Below are 24,277 nucleotides of genomic sequence, written 5' to 3' on the forward strand. Positions count from 1 at the left end.
TGTCCTCACATCACCATTAAAATCCGCTTATACTGCCAGGGTTCCCAGACAGATTGATGTCAGTGCAAGAAATCCTTTGTTTCACCGGTTTAATATATGTCCCATGTGAGCTCTAGGGCGGGACCAATGACTCAGTCATCCCCGTGTCCTAACCCCCCATGGTGTGCAACGATGGATGCACGTTGTCTCATTCTTGCCACAGGGAGCTCTCTGACTGAACACATAAGCAAAGGTCTGATGGTGAGAAAAAGGTGAGAGTACAAACCTCGGTCGTGATCCACTGGACAGCATGTCACAACTGCTTTGGGACAAAGGCCCAGGCTTCAGAATGTGCCTTGTACCAAAGAGCTCCCGGGTGGGGAAACACCCTGGAGTGTTTCTTCAACCCTTACATACCTAGGAGCTCAGTGACAGAGCTACGGTCACTGCATAGACAAGCTCCCCCGAGAGAGGACAGAGAAACGCAACTTTTTTTCCCAAGTAACAGAAAACTATACATGCTGTCATTGAAAGATTGTTAACTATTGTGATGACTAACTCATGGGGAAGCACATGAATGATGAAATGTGGTAAGGCACCACAGAAGGGGTTCAGCCCACAACTGTGATGCAGAACTGTGCCTAAGGTCATTGATGAGGTTTTGAGGAGGCTCAAAGTGAGAATGATTATATTTATATTAAAAATAATGCAATTTTCTTTATCATGAGGGAACAATCATGAGGGAACACCTCATATAGTTCAACATTTGTCCTCAAAGACAGTCCCAAAGGAAGGCGAATATTCCCAAATGCCCTGCCTGATGAGAACACAAAGGAAGTTAAGTCCACAGGGGAAAATGGGAAAGTACATGTACCTGTACATGTTACGTATACCTCTTCACCCACAGGTAAATTCCACTTTTCTTTCTTTTTTTTTTTTTTCTTAAGATTTTATTTATTTATTCATGAGAGAGGCAGAGACATAGGCAGAGGGAGAAGCAAGCTCCCTGCAGGGAGCCTGATGTGGGAACCGATCCCATGACCCCGGGATCACGACCTGAGCCAAAGCCAGATGCTCAACCATTGAGCCACCCAGGCACCCCCCAATCACTTTTCTTTATAACAATACTTCACACATTCTCCTAAGACTAAAGGATGGGCTTCTTTATCCATGTTTGTTTTTTCAGAGTTTATCATGAATTTACCTTGAATGTGTTTTACTGTTTGTTTTGGCCCTAATTTGACCCCTAGAAAACTACTGAGGTGGAGTTGGAGAAGATCCTCAAGATATTTAAAAAAGTGAAAAACCCAATCAGAGGGAAGTTTTAAGACCCACCTGGGAAGACTGCACGGCTACATGATCACTATGATGGCTCAGAGAAAATAAAGAAAAATGCAGATCTGGATCAAGGAAAAGTGAGCAGGCTGGATGTTTAAAATGACATGAAAAAAGGCTTTTTTTTTTTTTTTTTTTGAAATTGAAGGCTTCTCTTCCATTCTTACTCCACATAGTCCTAGATGTCCTAGCTGGAGCAATTAGGCAAGACAAAGAAATTAAAAGGTATCCAAATTAAAAAGAAAGAAGTAAAACTGTCATTATTTGCAGATGATATATTCTTATAAATTGAAAATCCAAAAGACTCAACTAAGAGCTGTTGGAGCTAATCAGTGAATTCAGTAAAGTTGTAGGATATGAAGTCTACACACACCAATCAATTGCATTTCTATACACTAACAATGAAACATCTGGGGAAAAAAATACAACTATCTCATTCAAAATAGCATAAAAAACAACATAATACCTAGGAATGAATTTTTTTTTAAATTTTTATTTATTTATGATAGTCACACAGAGAGAGAGAGAGAGAGAGAGGCAGAGACTCAGGCAGAGGGAGAAGCAGGCTCCATGCACCGGGAGCCCGACGTGGGATTTGATCCCAGGTCTCCAGGATCGCGCCCTGGGCCAAAGGCAGGCGCCAAACCGCTGCGCCACCCAGGGATCCCCCTAGGAATGAATTTAACCAAGGAAGTGAAAAGATCTGTACAAAGAAAAATATAAGATTCTGTTGGGGGAAATATGACACAAACAGAAGGATACCTTGTGTTCATAGATTGGAGGAGAACTACTACTGTTAAAATATCCATGCTATGCAAAGCAATATACAGATTCAACACAATCCCTATCAAAATTCCAATGGCACTTTTCAGGAATAGAAGAAACAACCTTAAAATGTGTATGGAACCACAAGACCCCTAATAGCCAAAGCAACCATGAGAAAGAACAGGTAGCACCAGATTGCCTGATTTTGACTATACTATAGTATACAAAGCTATAGTATACTATACTTTGACTATACAAAGCTATAGTAACCAAAACAGTATCGTACTGGCATGAAAAATAGACACAGACCAATGGAACAGAATAAAGAGCTGGAATTAAAACCCCACATATGCAATTAGCTCGTATTTGATGAGATCCAAGGACATCAAATGGAGAAGAGTCTCTCCAACAAATAGTGTTGGAAAACTAGATAACCCCATGCAGAGAAATGAAATCAGACCCCTATCTTATACCACTCAAAAAATTAACTTGGCATGGATCAAAGACTTAAATATAGACCTGATGCTATAAAACTCCTCAAAGAAAACAAGGGAAGCTCCAAGACAGTGGTTTTGGCAATGATTTTTTGGATATAAGACCAAAGACACAAACAAAAGAAAAAATCAACAAGTGGGACTACATCAAACTTAAAAGCTTCTGCATTGCAAAAGAAATAATTTTAAAAAATAAAAAGACAACCTATGGAATAGGAGAGAATATCTGCAAACCACATTATCAGATATGGGGTTAATATCCCAAATTTTATAAAGAACTCATACAACTCAATGACAAGAAAAAAATCCAACCTGATTAAACTACAGAGTACAAATACAGACATCTTTCCAAAGACATTCAAATGGCCAACAAATGGAAAAGCGCTCAGTATTACTCATTATCAGGGAAATGCAAATCAAAACCACAGTGAGATATCACCTCATATCTGTCAGAATAGCTCTTATCAAAAAGATAAGAAATAAGTATTGGTGAGGATGTGGAGAAAACGGAACATTTGTGCACTGTTGGTGGGACTATAAACTGGTCTAGTCATATTGGAGAGCAGTATGGAAGTTCTTCAAAAAATTAAAAATAGAACCACCATATGGTCCAACAATCCCACTTCTGGGTATATACATATCCAAAGGAAATGAAAACAGGATCTCAGAAATATCTGCACTCCCATGTTTATTGTAGCTTTGTACACAAGAGACAAGATATGGTAACAACTTAAGTGTCCACCAAAGGATAAAGAAGATGTGGTATATACACAATGGAATATCATTCAGTCATGAGGAAAAAGGAAATGCTGTTATTTGTGGTAATACAGAATGCCCTTAAGGACATTATGCTGAGATAAGTTAAACAGAGAAAGACAAATACTACATATTTTTATATGTGGACTCTTAAGAGAAAAACAAAAAAACTGAACTCAAATAGAGAGAATGATGGCTACCAAAGGCTTGGGTGGGGGGATGTTGTTTAAGGGTACATACTTGCAACTAGTAGATAAATAAGTCCTGAAGATCCAATACACAGTACAGATATTATGAGGAACAAAACTATATCACGAACTAGGAGCACAGAATACAGGATACTACTAGGATACAGGTGTTTAGTTAATGCTACAGTGGCAATCACTGCAACATAGATTCGTAAAATCAATGTCGTACACCTTAAACTCACATGATGTTATTATGTGTTAATTATATCTCAATAAAGAAGTGCATAAGTGACTGAAACCTTAGATAGTCTTAAACGGTGCAAAAAATATACCCATTCATATATCTGTCCTTAGCTTCTTAGATATAAAATAATTTTAGGCAACAATATTTTTAGTGGTCTAATTTCTTTTAAGTTTTAAATGCTTCATAAATCAAGACTTCACATTTATCACAAAGACTTACGACCTCTAATGGCGAGTCAGTGTTTTTCAACAAAGAAGGATTTTGACAAATACCTGCAGAGCTGCTGTCAGGTGTCCAGCTCTCCTGGCACAGAACAGCAGTGTATAGTAAGTCTCGTGAAGGGATGCCGTCCCTTCACCTCTCAAACACTGCTCCCACCTGCCATCCCAAACAGAAACAACTGAAAATAAATTGTCATGGGTTTGTCAGGGAAACCTGAAAGAAACCAAGAATGTATTCCTTTTTCTGTCAAATCTACTTCTTTCTCTCCTCCTCCCTTAGGCCTTTTCTCATTTTTAAAAAATTCCATGATTGCTTTTCAGCACATACTGAGACTGAGCCGTAGCTGAAGGTTTTGTTAACTGCACAATTAACTACTATTTTTCTCTTCTTTTTAAGTTCATTTGTAGAGTAAGGTCCTAGCTGAGTCAACTTCCAATAGGATCTTTTAGGAGACAGTAAGTGAGGATCTGTTTCAGAAGATTTTCTCACAACAATATCATTTACAGGGTTTCTCTTTGGTATAATTTCTCAGACGCCGAGCAAGATGCTTCCTCTGGCAAACATTTTCCTCAGGAGTTGCATTCTCCCCAATATGAGTTCTCTGGTATTGACTGAGGTAAGTCCACTTGCAATATGCTTTCCCACATCCCTTATACTCACAGAATTTCTCCACAGTATGAATACTTAGGTGGTGGGTGAGGGATGAATAAAGCCTGAAAGTGTGTCCACACTCACTGTATCCACACGGTTTCTCCCACTGTTACTCCTCGTAGAGTTAGGGAAGAGCAGTCACAAAAGGCTCTCTGATCTTTACACTCAAAGGGTTTTCCTCCAGTATGGATCCTATTAATATCAGAAATAAAAATGGTGAATGAAGTCCTTCCCACATCACTGCACTCAGGCCTTCTCTCCTGGGAAAACCCTTAAGAGATGTGTGAGAAAACAGCTGTCACAAAAGGCTTACCCACATACTTTGTACTTAAAGAGACTTTCTCTAGGGTGGTGGAATTATTTTGGACAAAAGCATAGCCGTCCCAGACGTTTCCTCATTCCTTGCATTCATAAGGCTTCTCCCAGTGTGAATCTGCTAGTGTTGCATGAGCTCTAACCTGCAGCTGAAGGCCTTCCCACACTTGGAAGCACTCCTCGTAAATCCTCATGTGTTGACCTAGGCCTAACCTCCCAAGAAAGGCTTCCCCTTCAGCATGATCTGCTTATGTTGAACAACCAATGCCGTTTGTTAAACCTTCCACTTGTAGAAATTCTTTGCATAGACCCTGGAACCTTTCTGTGGTCTGTGTAAGTGGTTCATGGAGAGCAACCTCCTCCCTGAGACTTGCTCCTGTGAAAGCCTCAAATGCAGATTAGCTGTCCCCACACCACCATGCTAAAAGCTCACCTTCCTGGGGACACTTTCCTTGTGGGAAAGTATCCCAGACTCAAGTGCATCTCCAATGGCCCTTGTCGTTCCCCAGGTCCCCACAACCAAGAGTCCCTTGAGATGCGCTGAGTCAATCAACCCTGGGGGGAGGCTGCTCCAACAAGTGGAAGGCTTTATGGCCTCAGGCTGTGCTTTCACGCCTAAAGAAAATGTGATCCATGAAAGGACTCCCTACACTCAGGGCCCCTGTGTGCTTTCTCCCCAATGCGAGAGGCCTGGCACTGCACAAATCCAGAGCTGACCATAAAGTTCTTCCCATCCTCCCTGCAAGTAAAGGCTTTCCCCACACATGAGATCTGTATATTTTCACAAATCAGGCCGGGCTCCTTTCCCTTCTGAAGACATTTTCTCCACTCTGCTGCTTCTGCATCTGGTCAAGGTTTAGACTACACCAGAAGTCTCTCCTACAGTGGTTCACATGTTATTGGTGTTTGGGTGCTGCTCAGATGGTGTCCCCTGTGGCTCAACCAGGTGCAAAGATGTCTTTCCAGACTGGGTCACACATGTCACAGGGATGAGCCTTTTAGGTGGAAAGACCTGCAATGGGAGTTCTCATCTGTGACCCTCATAGAAACAGCCTGCTCCGAAGGTGTGGCCTCATCCTTCACTCCATGCCAACAACCTGAAGGAAGATAAATGCTGAAGTGCATGTTTAATTGGAGGCAAGTGGCATGCCCTCACAAATGCATGTCTCATGCAACCAAGAATGGATCCATGGGACTGCTGGCACAACATGGGAGCTAGAATCAGGATGAGGAAGAGCAGCTGCACACTGCAGGGCTCTAAAGGTCAGAGAATGAAGGAGACCTCAGAGGGAGAGGGGATGAGGATGGAGTACAGTATAAGAAGAGGTGGGGTCTCCAATCACTCCTCTGCCAGTGGTCTCCCAGCAAAGGCCTTGTCCTTTGAGATAGATGCATCCTTTTTTTTTTTTTTTTAAGATTTTATTTATTTATTCATGAGACACACACACAGAGACAGAGGGGGGGGGGGCAGAGGCAGAGGCAGAGGCAGAGGCAGAGGCAGAGGGAGAACCAGGCTCCATGCAGGGAGCCCAGCCCAGTCACCTGGGTCTCCAGGATCAGGCCCTGGGCTGAAAGCAGCACTAAACTGCTGAGCCACCCGGGCTGCCCTGATAGGTGCATCCTGTGCAAAAAGGGTCTGTCCAGGGCCAGAAAAATCTGGCTGGAATGGAATACTTTTCTTTCAAGGAAAATCAAAGGATGTGAGTACAACTCACGACATGTTAAATGAAACCCAATGCCGCAGAGTACCAAGAGAAGGAAAGATGCAGAGATGAGAAGGGGTGGGGAGGACTAACAGGCAACTGAGATCACAGTAGAAATGACAGTGGGTAAAGCATCCAGATGGGGAAGGAAAAGTGGGATGAGGTCAGCTACCGGTACTGATAGCATAACACTAGGAGATACAGCATGGGTTGCTGGTATAATGTGAAGCCAGCCCTGATGTGACCAATCCCATGGCTTCTACTCACCAGGGCCCAGTCTCCTTCAGGTCTTCTTTGCTGGAGTTGGAGCTGTGTCTACCTTCTCAGGCACCCTGGGCTCCCCTCGGGCTCCATTTGGGTAACTACATGGGACCTGGAAACAGCGAGTCCTAAGGGGAAAGTAGAGCTGCTGAGTGGCTGGCAGCAGGCAACCCTGGGCAACCCTCCACAGAGGAGGAAATTAAATATTTAAAAAAGAATCTTGGAAAAGGGTCTTGTAAGAACAGCTTGCTGTTCTTCACAAGTAATGGTCACCTCAGTGTCTGCAATTCCTGTAACAGTCAGGCCCCAGGAAATGTCAATTAGAAGAAGAGGTAAGAATGTGGGCAGAGACCAGGGTTTTGGAGAGTCACCCAGTCAAGGTGTGGCCAGGCCTCTGGGATCTGTTGGGCAGACTGCAAGACTCCTGACCCCCAAATCCTTCATTTTAAAGCTTTGGGATAGGAGAGGTTGGGGCTGCTGTAGAAGAGGAGCCAGTGCCCCCTGCCCAGCCCAGGGACCCATACCACCTACTCCAGGAAGCTAAGGAAAGGAGTCATTCCATGACAGTACTGTCAGACAATGAGCAGCCCTTTGGGAGAAAAGGGAAGAACAAAACTCAGCCTAGGAAATTAGGAGTCAAACCTATCCCCTGGTATCCATGTCCTTGGTAAGTCCTGCCAGCTGAATGTGGGCTAAACCTAAGCACTCCTTTTTAATGAGCAGAATATGGCAAAAATGATCGGATGTCACTTCTGAGAATAAATTACAAAAATGTCAGCCTCTGTGTTGGATGCTGTCTCTTGCTCAATCTTGTGAAGATCAGCTGCCTTGATGCAATCTGCTTATGGAGAAGACAACATGGCAAGAGACTGAGGGAGGGCTCTGGCCAAAAGCTAGCAAGAAAATGACTAGTTAGCCCAACAGCTTCCTGTTCATGTGCATAACCTTGAAAGGGGACTTATCTCCAGTTGAGCCTTCAGATGAGACAGCAAACTTGAACAGCTTGCCAGCAAGATTATGAAAGACCTTGAACTAGAGGTACCCAAATAAGATATGCCTGATTCTTGACCCATACAAACTGTAAGATAATAAGTGCTTATCTTCATCCCACTGAGCTTTGGGATAATTTGCCATGTAGCAACAGATAACTAAAGCAGGGCCTTACCCAGTGAGGACACGAGTGCAAAGTTCTCCAGCATCACATCACGGTACAGGAGTCTCTGAGCTTCCTCAAGGAGCTCCCACTCTTCCCGGGAGAAGTACACGAACACATCCTCAAAGGTTACACAGCCCTATCATGATGGGGGAAAGTTGAGGCCACAGGCAACAGGAATCCCCAGTCTATCCACTCACACAACCACCTCTGGTCCCTCTCCTCCCAGCCCCCAGCTCAGAGACATCAGGCCTTGGCACCACTAGTGCCTGCTCTCTCCTCATGTCTCTCTGATGGATAAGTGCAGCCCAGAGCCAGGCAAGTGGGCAGATAGATACTGTGAAAGCTATGGGTCGGCCATGAGGGCACCACTCTCCGGTTGGCCAGTTCTCCTGGTGTCCATGCCTCCCAGACACAACCAAACTTGTGGTTTGTGTGCTCCAGTACTAGGACCTTAAACCTCTCAGTTCACATTCCTCCCGAGTCTCCCTACCTCCTCCCTCACTTCCACAGTCGCTACTCTGTAGCCAGGGGAAGGAGAGTGAGTGGATCTGTGTCAAGCCACTTCTATCCTCAGCTCCAAACTTTGAGGAGGCCGAGCGTCCGGGCTGCTCCATAAGACGCAAAGGAGACCCTGGTGACTACCAACTCAATCTCACCTCCAAGTGTTGGCACGTGCCTGTGCCCGTGACTGGCTCACTCTTCCGAGTGTTATTCCAGGGTCGCCCCCAACGGGAACATACTCATATAGTATCTGATCCTGGGGCAGAAGTCACTTCCCCCAGGGACTCCACGACGGATAAAAGGGGAGATAGCACAGTCCCACCACCACCACCGACCATAAAGAGGACGGTGACCATCCTGGTGGGACGGTGGGCGGAAGAGTGGGGGTGGGGAATGCTGGCTGACCCTCCACTCACCTGCGCCGGATTCATCCGTGCTGCCGCCCCTGCCACAGCTAGGGGTTTGGGTGGGCTGAATGGGCCCCGAGAGGCGGGCGACCAGAATGGGTGCCGAGGGTCGCCTGCGGCTTCCTGCCCCGCTCCGAACCTCTCTAGAAGATGGTGTACGGTGCCCACAAGACCCAGACAGCCGCCTTCGCGGACCCGGGAGAAGGTACGGGTGGCGCCCGTCCCACAGCCGAGCAGAGTCTCGAGGAGATGGGGCCGACGCCAGGGTGTCACGGCTCGCCCAGGGCACGGAGGCGGTCCCCGTCACGTCACTCTCCCGCCCCGCGCGGCCAGAGCGGCCCGGGAACTCCACTCCACGTGTTCCCCGCCCAACCAGCCGCGGCTCACCCAGGGATGTGCTCCTGCGGTGAGGCCGGTAGTCCCGCCCCGCAGGAAACGCCCCTCCCGGGCGGTCTGCTGCGCGTCTATCGGGCGGAAGCTCATAGCACCCCCTTCTGGGTAGTGTAATGTACGCGCGCCGGCGCCCAAGCACTTGCGTCAGTTCCCGTCTCCATGGGAACGGCCAAGGTCAGCCGGATCGCGCCGGGAACTAGAGTCCCAGTCCTGTGGGTGAGAGCCGAGGCTTCACCCTCAGAAGCTAGGCGTCGCGGGACCTGGGGACCTGGGGACCTCTGCGGCTCGCCCCCACCCGGTGAACCGGGAACTGCGGAGGGGAGCTCAGCGTGTTGTAAGGAATCCTGCCGCTGCTCCCAGGTCTGGAAACCAGGGCTCTACTGTGACTAGAACGGGAGCTAAGTGGTTACTTCTCAGTAAGTAACCAGTATTAGCACTGCTGTTAGCATTAACATGATGTGCTGGGGGAGGCGAAGTCAGGGTTGCCTCTGCAGGAGACTTGGGCATTATTTATCAAAACAAAATACAGTGACTTCTTTTTAAAAAATGTTATCTAAATTCATTTTGCCAACATATTACACCCAGTGCTCATCTCATTATGTGTCCTCCTATGTCACCCAGTTACCCCATCCCCCAACCCCCTCCCCTTCTGAACCCTTAGTTTGTTTGCCAGAATTGAGTGTCTCATGGTTTGTCTTCCTCTGATTTTTCCAGTTTCCCCTCCCTCCCTTATGCTCCCTTTCACTATTTCTTATATTCCACATGTGAGTGAAACTATTTGATAATTGTCTTTCTCTGATTGACTTACTTCACTCAGCATAATACCCTCCAGTTCTATCCACATCAAGGTAAATGGTAGGTATTCATCCTTTTTGATGGCTGAGTAATGATGACTCCTTGACCAGAAAGTAGCCTCACAGGTATTGATTAAAAATTTCACCTAGGGATCCCTGGGTGGCGCAGCGGTTTGGCGCCTGCCTTTGGCCCAGGGCGCGGCGATCCTGGAGACCTGGGATCGAATCCCACATCGGGCTCCCGGTGCATGGAGCCTGCTTCTCCCTCTGCCTGTGTCTCTGCCTCTCTCTCTCTCTCTGTGACTATCATAAATAAATAAATAAATAAAAATTAAAAAAAAATTTCACCTAGGGATGCCTGGGTGGCTTAGTGGTTGAGCATCTGCCTTTGGCTCAGGGCATGATCCGGTAGTCCCAGATTGAGTCCCACATCTGGCTTCCTGCATGGAGCCTGCCTCATCCTCTGCCTATGTCTCTGCTTCTCTCTGTGTGTCTCTCATGAATAAATAAAATCTTTAAAAATAAATAATTAAGATTTCACCTAAAAGCACAGGTTTGAAGTATTTGGGTTATTTAGTTATTTCTTTAACAGTGTAATAGGAGAGTTTCTTAAACTACAGGGAGGCACGATGCCCAACACATGCATGGCCACAAGATTCAGATCTTGGAAGCATTATGAATAGCTGCTGTCAGGGCTAAGTGCAGAGTAGAGCTGTCTCAAGTTTGTGACATGACCTGTCATCTACATCACAGTAACCAGGACCTTCATCTCCACTCATGGTCCTGCCCTTCTGATGCTTACAGCCGGTAGGCACAGATACAGATATGTGATCATGAAGCTCAGAGGTTTTAGATCATCATGCCCTGTTCTTATCAAAACACTGTCACCATCAGCCCATCACCTGAACTTGGCAGCCCCCAAAGGAATACTAAGTCTTGGGGGAGGTGTGAAATCTAGAACCACTGAGGACATCCCCAAAATTGTGCACAAATGTGAGAACAATTAAGGCACAATTTCACCATCACTTCTGCCTATATTCAGTTGACCATTTGACCAGTTGATGAATGACCATTCATCAGCTCATTCATGTGATAAATAAAATAAGACAGCTGAGACATGCTGTCTGCCCAGGTGTCCAGACAGAGAAAATGGGATTAGTAAGCATCTAGCCACCTTATGTCACAATCCATCAGTATGGTCACCAGATGTATATTTTATTATTTCTCCTTTGCATTCTACATTGTCACTTTTTTTAAATTATTATTCCAACAACCCAAAACCCTATCTAGTTACTGAGGCCATCCACCGTTACAATCTCTTCAATGTGTTGTTTGCCTCAGGTTCAAATACTGTTCCTTAACACCAGGAGACTATCAGCACAAAGTAAATTGCTTCCATTCATATCCAGTATATGGTGGGTCTGGAACATGTGGAATGACACAGTGAAGGTGCTAGAAAATAATTGTCCACATAGATTTCTATACACCACAAAATACAAAATAGTAGTTTTCAAGAAAGAGCAGGAAGTATGTTTCATTCCACTGAATGAATGGTAGAAATTAAGCACCTCATAGATGACTGTCATCTGAATTATTTCCAGTTCTTGGTTACTATGAAATTATTATAAACTTTTGTGTATATGTATGTTGGTATGCCCCCCAAAGTGATTCGCTTGGTTATAAAATGTTTAGAAGTAATACCAAATCTTTACTTCAGACCATATATAAATATTAATCAAAAATGGGTCTAGACCTTAATGTAATTACTAAAACCACAAAATATCTAGAAGAAAGCATAATTCAAAGCTATGCAATCTTGGGTTGGACAAGCTGCAATTAGAGAGTACACAGAAAGAACACATAAAAGAAAAAATGAATTTTGGGCGAACCTGGGTGGCTCAGTGGCTTAAACATCTACCTCTGGCTCAGGTCATGAGCCTAGGGTCCTAGGATTGAACCCCATGTCACACTTCCTGATCAGCGAGGAGTCTGTTTCTCTCTCTGCCCCTCTCCTACTCTACTCTCTCTTGCTATCTGTCTCTCAAATAAATAAAATCTTCTTAAAAACTGAACTTTGGATTACATCAAGATTAAAAACATCTTTTCTTCAAAAGACACTACTAAAATAGTAAAGAGATAAACCACTGATTGAGAGAAACTATTTGCAAAATACACATCTGATAAAGGACTAGCATCCAGGATGTTAACTGAACAAATCCTTACAAATCATGTTAGGAAAAGAATTGTATATGGGCAAAGGATTTGATCAAGTAACCAAAGATCTTGAATGACCAATGAACATATGAATATCATATGTCATATGCTCAATATCATTAGTCACTCTGGCAATGCCACTTAAAAGTATAACAATAATTATACACCTGCTAGAATTGCTAGAATTAAAAAGACTGACAATACAAAGCACTGATGAGGATGCATAGCAACCAGAACTCCCAGGCATTATTGGTGAGAGTGAAAACTGGTACAGCCCTTTTAGAAAACAATTTGGTAGTTTCTTACATAGGTAAGTAGACACATGCTACAGGACACAGCAATCTCCTCCTACATATTTACACAAGATAAGTGAAAATGTCTCCTATAATCTGCTGAAATATTCAGGGCAGTTTTATGGACAGTAGCCAAAAACTTGGAAATGCTGTCCATGAACTGGTTAATGAATGAACAAATTGGAGCACACACAGAAAACAAAATATTTCTTGGCTTTATATAAAAAGAAGAGACAAAGAACAACATGACCAAATCTCAAAATCATTATGCAAAATACCTGAAAAAAAAAGACCACACATTAAATGATTCTATTTATTTGACATTCTAAAAGAATAAGTCAGTGGTTCCTAAGTCTGGGGCTTGGGAGAGGAATTTGATGCCACAAAGGAACATTTTGGAGGGATGCAAATATTTCACATCTTTTTTTTTTTTTTTAAGATTTTACTTATTTATTTATTCATGAGAGACACACACACAGGCAGAGACACAGGCAGAGGGAGAAGCAGGCTCCATGCAGGGAGCCTGATGTGGGACTCAATCCTGGGTCTCCAAGATCAGGCCCTGGGCTGAAGGTGGCGCTAAACCGCTGAGCCAGCCGGGCATCCCACAACTTACTTTACTTACTTACTTACTTACTTACTTACTTTACTTACTTTACTTACTTTACTTACTTACTTACTTACTTACTTACTTACTTATTTATTTATTTATTTATTTATTTATTTATTTATTTATTTATTTGAGAGAGGAAGAGTATGAACAGAGGTGTGGGGCAGAGGGAGAGAGAGAGAAGCAGACTCCCCATGGAGCAGGGAGTCTGACCCCAGGACCCTGGGATCATAATCTGGGCTGAAGGTAGATGCTTCACCAACTGAATCACCCAGGTACCCCAAATACTTCACAGTTTGATGGTGATTGTGGCCACAAAATTGTGTACATATATTTCAAAATTAATAGACATTATTTTTTAAAAATATTTTTATTTCTTTATTCATGAGACACACAGAGGCAGAGACATAGGCAAAGGGAGAAGCAGGCTCCCTGTGGCGAGCCTGATGTGGGGCTTGATCCCTGGACCCTGGGATCATGACCTGAGCCGAGGCTGAGCCAGCCACCCAGGTACCCAGGTGCCCCCAAATAAAGACATATTCTTAAAAGTGAGATTACTAAATGGAAATTATTCAATACATTTTTTGCTTCAATACATTTTTTAAATAAATAAGGAATATTTAATTAAAGTTTAAGATAATTTGATGCAATTTAGATAATTCCCTAGACTTGTCCAAAAGAACAAGGAAGGAATGTAAAGAAAATATGCAAGAAAGCAATACAAATTTTGAATATTTTAAACTAGGTGAAAACTTTGAAAGACTTAAGAGAATATCTGGCATATCAGTCATTTTATAGGCTGAAAGTATTAATATCACAAGGCAAAAGCTGTAGAGAGCCACAGCAGGCAGGTAGTACACAACTCATGAGGAAATGTACACTGGGGTTGCTGTGATTTTGGAAGAGTAACACATCAAACTTCATGAAGTTCCGTTAATCAGTGAGGAGCAGTGGAGTTCCAGAAATGGTGACAACAAAGTCAGAAAATACTGTTCCTCTGAGTAACTGAATTCTCCATATATTTAGTTTATTTTATGAACATCTAGGATTTCATCTGTGTAGAGAAGTGCTGCTTAAAGAGATGCAATGAAACGCCGGGACACCTGCACCCCAATGTTTATAGCAGCAATGTCCACAATAGCCAAACCATGGAAGGAGCCTCGGTGTCCATCGAAAGATGAATGGATAAAGAAGATGTGGTTTATGTATACAATGGAATATTACTCAGCCATTAGAAACGACAAATACCCACCATTTGCTTCAATGTGGATGGAACTGGAGGGTATTATGCTGAGTGAAGTAAGTCAATCGGAAAAGGACAAACATTATATGTTCTCATTCATTTGGGGAATATAAATAATAGTGGAAGGGAGAAAAAATGTGTGGGAAATATCAGAAAGGGAGACAGAACATAAAGACTCCTAACACTGGGAAACGAACTAGGGGTGGTGGAAGGGGAGGAGGGCGGGGGGTGGGGGTGAATGGGTGACGGGCACTGAGGGGGGCACTTGACGGGATGAGAACTGGGTGTTATTCTGTATGTTGGTAAACTGAACACAATAAAAAATAAATTTATTATTAAAAAAAAGAAAATGGATCAGAAAACATGATGATAAAGGCAGGTATGTTTAAGCTGTAAGTATAAAAATTAGAACCCAGAGGGAAGGCTAAAATGATGATGAAAAATACGAATATACTTGGAAATGAAGGGTAGGCACAGGTTTATGGGGTGGTGGAGGTGGGGATCCAGTTTTCTTCAGAAATCCCCCATAACCTGAATCAGCTCAGAAAAGGGCTTATGAATACTCTTGATTTAGGGCCACGTATGGCAAGTTCCACAACATGGGGCCAAAGGGGGAGCTTTCAAAGGAACATGAAGTAATATCTACAAGTGAGAGTGGGAAAAAGAGAACTAGCGGCAGCTGGGGATGTAAAGAAAATGTGAAAACAGAACTTCTTCAGATACTTTATAGCAGAAAATTGTGAGATAAATCCTGGGGCCTGGGGCATTTATCTGAGAAATGAACTTAGGATGCACAGAAATGACAACAGGCAGGTGGGGAAGTTTGAGATGGGCAAGTCTGGCTCCACCTTGCTGGGGATCCTCCAATAAGACTTGTGGGAAAGTGGATATACAGAGTGTAGGATATCAACAGCGCTGGCTAGAGAAACTCCTTTGCAAGACCTCAATCCATTTGTGTCTATACTATGATGGCATCTTCAGTGTAATGGCCAACTAGTGCTGGCAGATCAAATAGTCAATACACTCTGTTCTAATAGTGCCTGCAGAGGCCCTGTTGGCAGGGAAGTTAATACCATATCCAGAAATAGTATCAATCCCAATAAGGATGGATCATTTCCCCCTCCAGAAGGGAACAGATCTGATATAAACAAACTGCCACTGGGACGCCTGGGTGGCTCAGCAGTTGGGCATCTGCCTTTGGCTTGGGGCATGATCCTGGGGTCCAAGGATCGAGTCCCACATTGGGCTCCCTGCATGGGGCCTGCTTCTCCCTCTGCCTGTGTCTCTGCCTCTCTGTCTCTCATGAATAAAATCTTAAAACAAAACAATCTGCTACCCAGTGGCAGTTTGGTCTCCTTTAAAATAATGTACTGGATCATGATCTTAGTGTTGGTCTTCGCAACTGGCCTGTTAGACTTTCAGTAAGTGAAGTGGCTACTTCAACTGGGGAGAGAGGGATGCCATGCTGTGGGGCTCACCTAAAACCTCCATTTCTGCCACCGTAGCTAATATTATCTATAGCTCTCGAGTGCAAAGACAGGGAAGACTGAAGACTGAGCCTGGCTAACCTCAACTACTCTGCTCCCCTTCCCTTCTCCTCCATGATGGGTACCTGTAGGCACTGATGGGTGACACACATAGCCATTCACTTTGCACTTCCTCTACTAACCACATGCTCCTGTTCCACACAAACTTATCACTGATCTGCCAATTTTGATTCTTTAGTGCTTCTGAACAACTGGACAAGTTATTTGCCACAAAAGTACACATATATCCTTACATCAGGCCACCTCTCCTAAAACAAAAACGATGCCCAATTGTACTGGTCCAAGATCTGGCCACAGAGAGGATTTCTCCACACTAGTGTCCTTCAGGGCCACTCTAGGGGAGATGTGATGCATCAGCAGTTCATTTGCAGCCTACCCCACAAACAGCAAGGTGCTCATCTATAACCAAGACCTGGGTTCTTCCGATTCAACCAGCCAACCAAAGGGACAAGAGTCTGATTCCACTTTCGATGTTTGATTGTTGCCCACTTTCAATATCACCTCCCCCTTTTGCCCCTTGTTTGGGGAACCTCATAAAAAAGCCCACATGCTCCTTCCCTTTGTACAGGTAGGAGAGCTAAATGCCCACCCTCACGTGGTACTAACGCAGGAGGATATCCAAGGCAGAATTCTGCTTTCACTTCAGGAGAGTGTCACAAAGGATCAGGGGAGGAGCTAATCTTCCAACCACATCCAGAAGCAATGAAAGTAGTTAGGTAGTTGGCACTCCACTCCCTGGCCCCTCTGTGATAGAAACTACTCAATCTAAACAGATATAAAACAGACTGGGGAAAAAAAAAAAACTTTAAAAAGAACAGTCATTGGGACCCAGGGGACAATTAAAGATCTAACATTCATGTTACTGAAGTCTCAGAACAGAAAGAGAAAGAAGGTCGATCTAAAAATAATACTGGAAGAAATAAAGGTTGAAAATTTCTCCAAACTGACTAAAGGCGTACACCTGCAGTTTCAAGAACCTAAACAAACTCCAAATAGGATAAACAAAAAAATTCTAAATCAGGCCACAGAATAATAACGTTTCTAGAAACTAAAGACAAACATATATATTTTTTTAAAGATTTTATTTATTTATTCATGAGAGACAGAGAGAGAGGCAGAGACACAGGCAAAGGGAGAAGCAGGCTCCATGTAGGGAGCCCGATGCAGGACTCGATCGTGGGTGTGCAGGATCAGGCCCTGAGCTGAAGGCGGCACCAAACTGCCAAGCCACCTGGGCTGCCCCAAACATATATTTTAAAAGCAGATGGAGGGAAATAACATCTTATCTGTAGGGGAACAATGGTTTGAATGGCAGATTTCTCACTTGAAATCACAAGGCCTAAAGGAAGTGACATAGCCCTTTTCAAGTATTAAGAGAGAACTGCCAACCATGAACCCTATATTGCATCAAAATTTCCTTCAAGGATGAGGAAATAAAGCCATTCTCCTATGAAAACAAAGAACATCGTCACAAGGAGACCTACCCTGAAAGGATGGCTACAGGAAGTTCTCCAACAGAAAGGAAACGATAGCAAAAAGGCTTGAAATTTCAATGGAAAAGGTTAAGAAACAGAGGTAAATTTTTTTTTTCAGCATTAAGGTAAACTTTAAAGATCAGATTTATTTGGAGAAAACAAAAACCCCACAACCCAAAGGATGGGATTTTATATCTCAAGACATCTCCCAGGTATTAAGTCTACAGATTACAAATCATTTTCATAGAAGATATTTTGTACAAATTTTATACGTATTAGGGAGCGGGACAGGGCCCCTGCTTCTGTGGCAACAGGGGGACAGGTGGGGAGTGGGAAAGAAAAACTTTTTTTTTTTAATACAACCATTTGGAAATAGACCTGAAGAGGGCAAAATCTACCTTTTCAATGGTTCAAAAACCAAAAAAAAAATAAAATAAAATAAAAAAAAACAACCAACCAAATCCTTTCAGCCTTGGGTATCTCTCTAAAAGCCACTTCCTGGCTACCGGCCAATCTAAGCCAATTATTTAAAGTCCCTCCACTTGGTAAGTCTTTTTTGTCCATGGGGTAAAAGATTCCTTAGCTCTGCTGCAGACTCCCACCCCGCTCGCCACACGGCAGGACCGATGGCAGGGGGGCTTGCCAACAAGGGGGGGGGGTTCACCCCTCAGGACGCTGGCTCCTGGGCGGACAGTACAAAGGTGCACATAAAAGCAGGCACGTGAAGCTACTGTGTTGCAGCAGAAACCAGGCCCTGGTTAGGTTCTCCCCATTATCATTTGTTCTCTCAAGGGAAGCTTAAAAACCCCCTCCAAACCCTCACAGTCCCCCAAGCCACACACTGGTGTGGGACTTGAGTGGAGAGAAACCTTGTCAGAACAAAACCAAAAAGCCCCCATCAAGGTGGTAAGAACGGCTCACAATCTGCCCTCACTCACCACCTAAGACCATTAATTCTAGAGTTCTCTCCGGTGTGAAAGAATGGAGGGAAGGCGCGAGAGCCAAAAGACAGGAAGAAGCCCTGACCAGCTGGAGAAGAGCGGTGACGGTGACTCCGAACTCGCCTCTGCTCCTGGGGCGCACAGAGAACGCCTGGATCAGGGGATTTCAACAGAAGCTGCTTCTGGTGGGGAGTGATGGCAAAGAGCACAAGGATCGGAAGCCCGGGAGGAAAGTACGTTTTTTAAAGCTTCAAGATTTCAACAGAATACGCGTATGTGTGAACTTTCTGAAGGACAGTGTCTGAGAGACGGCAAAACCGGGATGTACAGAAGACTTGGGGACTCCCACGACCCCGAAGCGCTTCCTGCCCCCGGGGTCACTGGAGGTCACGGCATTCCCCCCATCACTGGTGCAAGATACTTCTCACTTCCCCAGTGCCTCTTTTTAAACAGAGGTAAATTGACTACCCTTCTTCTCATAAGCTTTTAAAAATGTCTGACAATTGAAACAAAAACCACATCATTCGATATGGTCCTCAACATATGAAGGGTAAACACCCAAGCCAATTGTATTAAAAGAATAGTGAGTGTGTAAAGGAACCTAATAGAAGTAAGGTTTCTACACTGCACTTAAATTGCTAAAATACTATTGACAGGAGATTGTGATAATTGCACGTGCATATTTTAATACCTACAACAGCAACTTAAAAAGAAAAAGGAAAAAAATATACCCCCAACCCTATACGTGAATCAAAACTGAATTATAAAAAATGTCCAAAGACTGAAAAGAAGGCAAGGAAACCCCCTTTCCTCACTCCCACAAAAAACAAAACAGAAAAACAAGAACAAGAAACAGTGAAAAAATTAAAAATCAAAGAAGAAAAATAACATTATCTATTCCTAACATATCAATAACTACTTCAAATATAAATGGTCTAATATATCAATTAAAAGACACACTGTCAGAGTGTGAGGGGAAAAAAGCAGGACCCCTCTATATACTACCCACAAATAATTTACCTCAAATATAACAATACACATAGGTTAAAATGAGAGATGGACAAAGATAAACCATTTAGTAATAAAGAATCCAGCAGTGGCTATATAAATATTAAATAAAGTATATTTCAGAGCCATGAAAATTAACAGGCACAAAGAGGAATATTAGTTACATAATGATAAAAGTCAATGCACTAAAAAGATATAGCAATCATAAATGCATATGCACCAAACAAGAAAACATTCAAACACACAAAGCACAAAAGGTAATAGAACAGAAAGAAATAGACAATTACACAATTCTAGTTGAGGATTTTGACAGTCCTTGTTCAGTGATTGATAGAAACACTAGGCACAAAATCAGCAAGGATACAGAAAATCTGTACACTACCAGCAGAATCTCACATTTATCGAACACTCCACTCAACAACAGAATATAAATCTTTTTCAAGCACCCGTGGAACATTCTATAAGGATGTTGTTTATGGTTCATTTGTTTGCAGATCATAAAACAAGCCTCAACATATGTAAACATTTTGAAATCACACAGAGCATGTACTAAGAACACAAATGAAACTGAAAATAACAGAAAAATAAAAAATATTCCAAAACACTTAGAAGGTGCACACTTCTAAATAACCCATGGATCAGAGAGGGAGTCTCAAATGGAATCAAGAATTTTTTTTAACTGAATGAAAGTGAATTCAAAACAAATGAAAGTTTGCAGGATGGAACTTCAACAGTGCTGAAAGAGAAATTCATAGAACCAAATGCTTCTTACACTAGAAAAGAAAAACTCAAGTTAATAATCTAATCTACATCTCAAGAAACTACAGAGTGCTAAATAAAACTAGAGAGAGAAGAAATTGAGAATAGAAATAAAGGAAATCAATGACATAAAAAGCTAGTTCTTTGAAACAGTCAACAAAATTGATAAAAATCTAAGATTAATAAAAAATAAAAAGCATTTCCAATATAAAGAATAAAACAGGAGATATAAGCACAGATATTCCTATCATGAAAAGAATAATAAAGGCATACTTCAAAGACTTTCACAATTTAATTAGAAGCTTAGATGAAATGGAACAACTTCTCTAGAAGGGCATTCTATCAATATAAAGTAGATACTCTTAATAGTCCTATACCAATTAGGCTGATTCAATATATGATTAAAAATATCCCAAAGAGGAATCTCCAGGCCCAGATGATTTCACTGGAGAATTCTATCAAATATTTAAATAAGAAATAACACCAGTTCTACAAAATCTAATCCAGGAAAAAAAGAAGAAGGAAGAAGGGAGAAAAGGAAGAAGAAGAGGAAGAAGAGGAAGAGGAAGAAGAAGAAGAAGAAGGCGGCGGAGGAGGAGAAAGAAGAAGAGGAGGAGTAGGAGGAGGAGAAAGAGGAAGAAGAAAAGAAAGGAAGAAAGAAAAGAGGAACACTTTCTAGTTCATTCTGGGAAGCAAGAAGTGGTCAGACATCAATACCAATACAAAGAAATTAAACTATACACCAATATGCTCATGATTTTAGGCCCAAAATTCTTCAACTAGATATCATAAATAGACTATTGATATATTAATAATATTCCATGACCTGGTACAGTTTATTGCAGGAAGGCAAGGCCAGTTCAACATTCAAATCTAGCCAAAGGAATCCATCATATTAACAGGCTACAGAAGAAAAATCACATCAACCAAAATAGAAAAAGCATTTGGCAAAATTCAACATCCATTCAAAATGAAAGCTCCTAGCAAATTAAGAGGGTGACTTTCCACTAGATAAAGAATATCTATATAAAGAGAGAGACAAACCAAAAAACAGACTAACTATAAATAAGAAATAGATGGTTATCAGAAGGGAGGTGATGGGGGGAGCGGGAATGGGTGAATTAGGTGAAGGAGATTAAGAGTACACTAATCTTGATGAACAAAGAGTAATATACGGAACTGCTGACTCACTATATTGTATACCTGAAACTAATATAATGTAGCATGTTAACTATACTGGAGTTAATTTTTTTTTTTAATTTATGATAGTCACACAGAGAGAGATGAGAGGCAGAGACAAAGGCAGAGGGAGAAGCAGGCTCCATGCACCGGGAGCCCGACATGAGACTCGATCCCGGGTCTCCAGGATCGCACCCTGGGCCAAAGGCAGGCGCTAAACCGCTGCGCCACCCAGGGATCCCTGGAGTTAAGTTTTTTAAAAAAGTAAAACAAAATAACCCACAGTTATCATTGTATTTAATGGTCAACAAGGAATGCTTTCTCCTTGACGTTATTAACAAAGCAAGTATGTCCTCTTTTGCCACTTGTATTCAACATTGCACTGCAAGTTCTAGCTTGTACAATAAATACAGGGAAAGGGAATGAAAGAGATACAGATTAGGAAGAAGGCTAAAGGTATTTGCTGATAACATTATTGTTTAAGAAGAAAATCTTCAGGAATCCACAAAAAAGTCTGCTAGAATAAGTGATTTCAGCAAGGTTGAAGAAAATAAGGGCAACATAGCAAACTAATCATATTTCTCTGTTAACAGTAGTGATCATGTGCAAACTGACATTAAAAACTCAATATGAGGGATGCCTGGGTGGCTCAGCGGTTGAGCACCTGCCTTTGGCTCAGGGCATGATCCTAGAGTACTGGGATCGAGTCCCGAGTCCCACATTGGGCTCCCTGCATGGAGCCTGCTTCTCCCTCTGCTTATGTCTCTGCCTCTTTCTCTCTGTCTCATGAATAAATAAATAAAATTGTAAAAAACAAAACAAAACAAAACACCCTCAATGTGATGTATAACGACTCTAAAAAAAAGTGCCTAGAAAAAAACTAACAAAATATGATCCAGATCTACAAGTGGAAAATTATAAAATACTGACACAATAAAAAAGGATCTAAATAAATGAAGAGACATACCATGTTCATGGACTGAAAGAATCAACATAATAAAGATGCCCAATTATCACCAAAATGATCCATAGACTAATGTATGTTCATTAAAATACCAGCAAGAGGGGGACCCCTGGGTAGCTCAGCGGTTTGGCGCCTGCCTTGGGCCCAGGGTGTGATCCTGGAGTTCTGGGATCAAGTCCCATGTCAGGCTCCCTGTATGGAGCCTGCTTCTCCCTCTGCCTGTGTCTCTGCCTCTCTCTCTCTCTCTCTGGGTTTCTCATGAATAAATAATTTAAAAAAAAAAAAAGACTTCTTACACATGACATGAAAAGGAATAAGAGACTGTTTCACCATAATGCCATGAATCAATGTAACAAAAGTGGCTTGGCCTACAATGGCAATACAAAAGTACACATGTGGTGATTTAAAAGGCCCTGAGGAGGGTTCAAAGTGAATGCATGATTATTTTAACATCTTTCTTCACAGCATATTTCTTAATGTGAGGTAATACTATCATGGGTAGCTCAAAAAAATACCAAGGAAGGAATTCCAAAAGACCCTGATAAAGGGTACTAGTCAGTTGTTATACTAGGACTAAGGCCATGGTAACAACTGTGAAACTCACAGATACCTGCAATGTGCACATGCCCATTTCATCGTTAAATTTCTAGTCAATTTCCTCATTAGTGAATCTTCATGCAATCTTTCGCAAGATTAAAAATGAGATTCCTTCTCTGTGCTTTTTCTGAGTTTATCTTTTTTTTTTTTTTAGCTTAATTTAGCTATGTGCTTTATTTTATTTAGGCTCTCATTCAACCCCTAGAAGACAACTGACATGGACTTGGGAGAAGCCTCTCTAAGGAGGATTAGAGAAGCTTAGGAATTGCAATCAGAAGGAAGAATTCATATTCATCTGGGAAGTTCACACAGCTACACTGCCATCCTCATTACACAGAAAAAACAAGTAGATTAAGAGCAAGTATATAAGTGGTAGGTAGTTAAATACACATGAAAAAATATTTTATTTTAAAAAATCAGGTTTGGGATCCCTGGGTGGCGCAGCGGTTTGGCGCCTGTCTTTGGCCCAGGGCACGATCCTGGAGACCCGGGATCGAATCCCACATCGGGCTCCCGGTGCATGGAGCCTGCTTCTCCGTCTGCCTGTGTGTGTCTCTGCCTCTCTCTCTCTCACTGTGTGCCTATCATAAATAAATTTAAAAAAATTATTAAAAAAAAAATAATAAAAAAAAATAAAAAATCAGGTTTAAGAGTGTGGTACATGGGCCCATTGTATCTCCTGAAATATAACAGTATTTCATAAGTGAAGCCTTCATATTTCTTGTTAAGACTCATGCTACTCAAGGGTAGAGATGATGCCACAGAACAAAGACTTAAAATAAATGTTTTCAGACACATCCTAAATGTTCAACTGTCCTGGCAATGGACAGCAGTGAAAATATATGTAAGATAAAGTGGACAAAGCTCTCTCATCTCTGAAACAACACTCTCTCCCGTCAAATAAGATAAGGAACAACAAACTGCTATAGGCTTGTCACAGAAGTCTGAAAAAAAACCATGCTTACATTTCTTTCTCTTTTATGTCTTCTCCTCCTCTGTTTAAATATCCCTGAGATAGTTTTTCAGTGTACACTGAGGAGAAAGATGTGGCTGATGGTTATGCGAAGTGCATAAGAATGACTGGATCACACTCCTGGATAAATTTTCAGATGTAGAATAAGGCTCTAGACTGGGGTAGATTTCCAGTATGACTCCTTAGATGACAAATGATATCTTGCAACAGAAGGATTTTTTGTCCGGAAGGAAATCGAGGAATTTCTCTTTGATATGAATGATCAGATTCTGAGTAAGAAGTTTCCTCAGTAGTTACATTCAAGAATCTT

General features: G+C 42.3%; 1 protein-coding gene and 2 long non-coding RNA genes across 4 annotated transcripts in view; 1 reads left to right on the top strand and 2 right to left on the bottom strand.

Annotated features, from left to right (window-relative positions):
* LOC118351490 (uncharacterized) overlaps positions 1-4,937 on the top strand; it is a 16,075-nt gene extending 11,138 nt beyond the window's left edge. For both annotated transcript variants that reach the window (XR_004806978.2, XR_007404200.1), the window contains exon 3: positions 1,230-4,937. This is a non-coding gene — a long non-coding RNA (uncharacterized LOC118351490). The remainder of the gene's footprint in view (positions 1-1,229) is intronic.
* Positions 4,833-9,441, bottom strand: LOC112644935 (uncharacterized). The gene is made up of 4 exons (XR_007404128.1): positions 8,987-9,441; positions 8,079-8,205; positions 6,920-7,041; positions 4,833-6,046 (listed from the first exon to the last, which is right to left on the bottom strand). It is a non-coding gene; the product is annotated as an uncharacterized LOC112644935 (long non-coding RNA).
* Positions 9,442-11,358: 1,917 nt separating this feature from the next.
* Positions 11,359-24,277, bottom strand: part of LOC112644918 (zinc finger protein 543) — a 32,866-nt gene continuing 19,947 nt past the window's right edge. Inside the window, 1 exon segment of the mRNA XM_049095514.1 lies at positions 11,359-24,275. Coding sequence (XP_048951471.1) covers positions 24,100-24,275 — 176 coding nt within the window. The 3' untranslated portion in view covers positions 11,359-24,099.

Source organism: Canis lupus, chromosome 1 (genome assembly GCF_003254725.2).
Source record: "Canis lupus dingo isolate Sandy chromosome 1, ASM325472v2, whole genome shotgun sequence".
Taxonomy (NCBI): domain Eukaryota; kingdom Metazoa; phylum Chordata; class Mammalia; order Carnivora; family Canidae; genus Canis; species Canis lupus.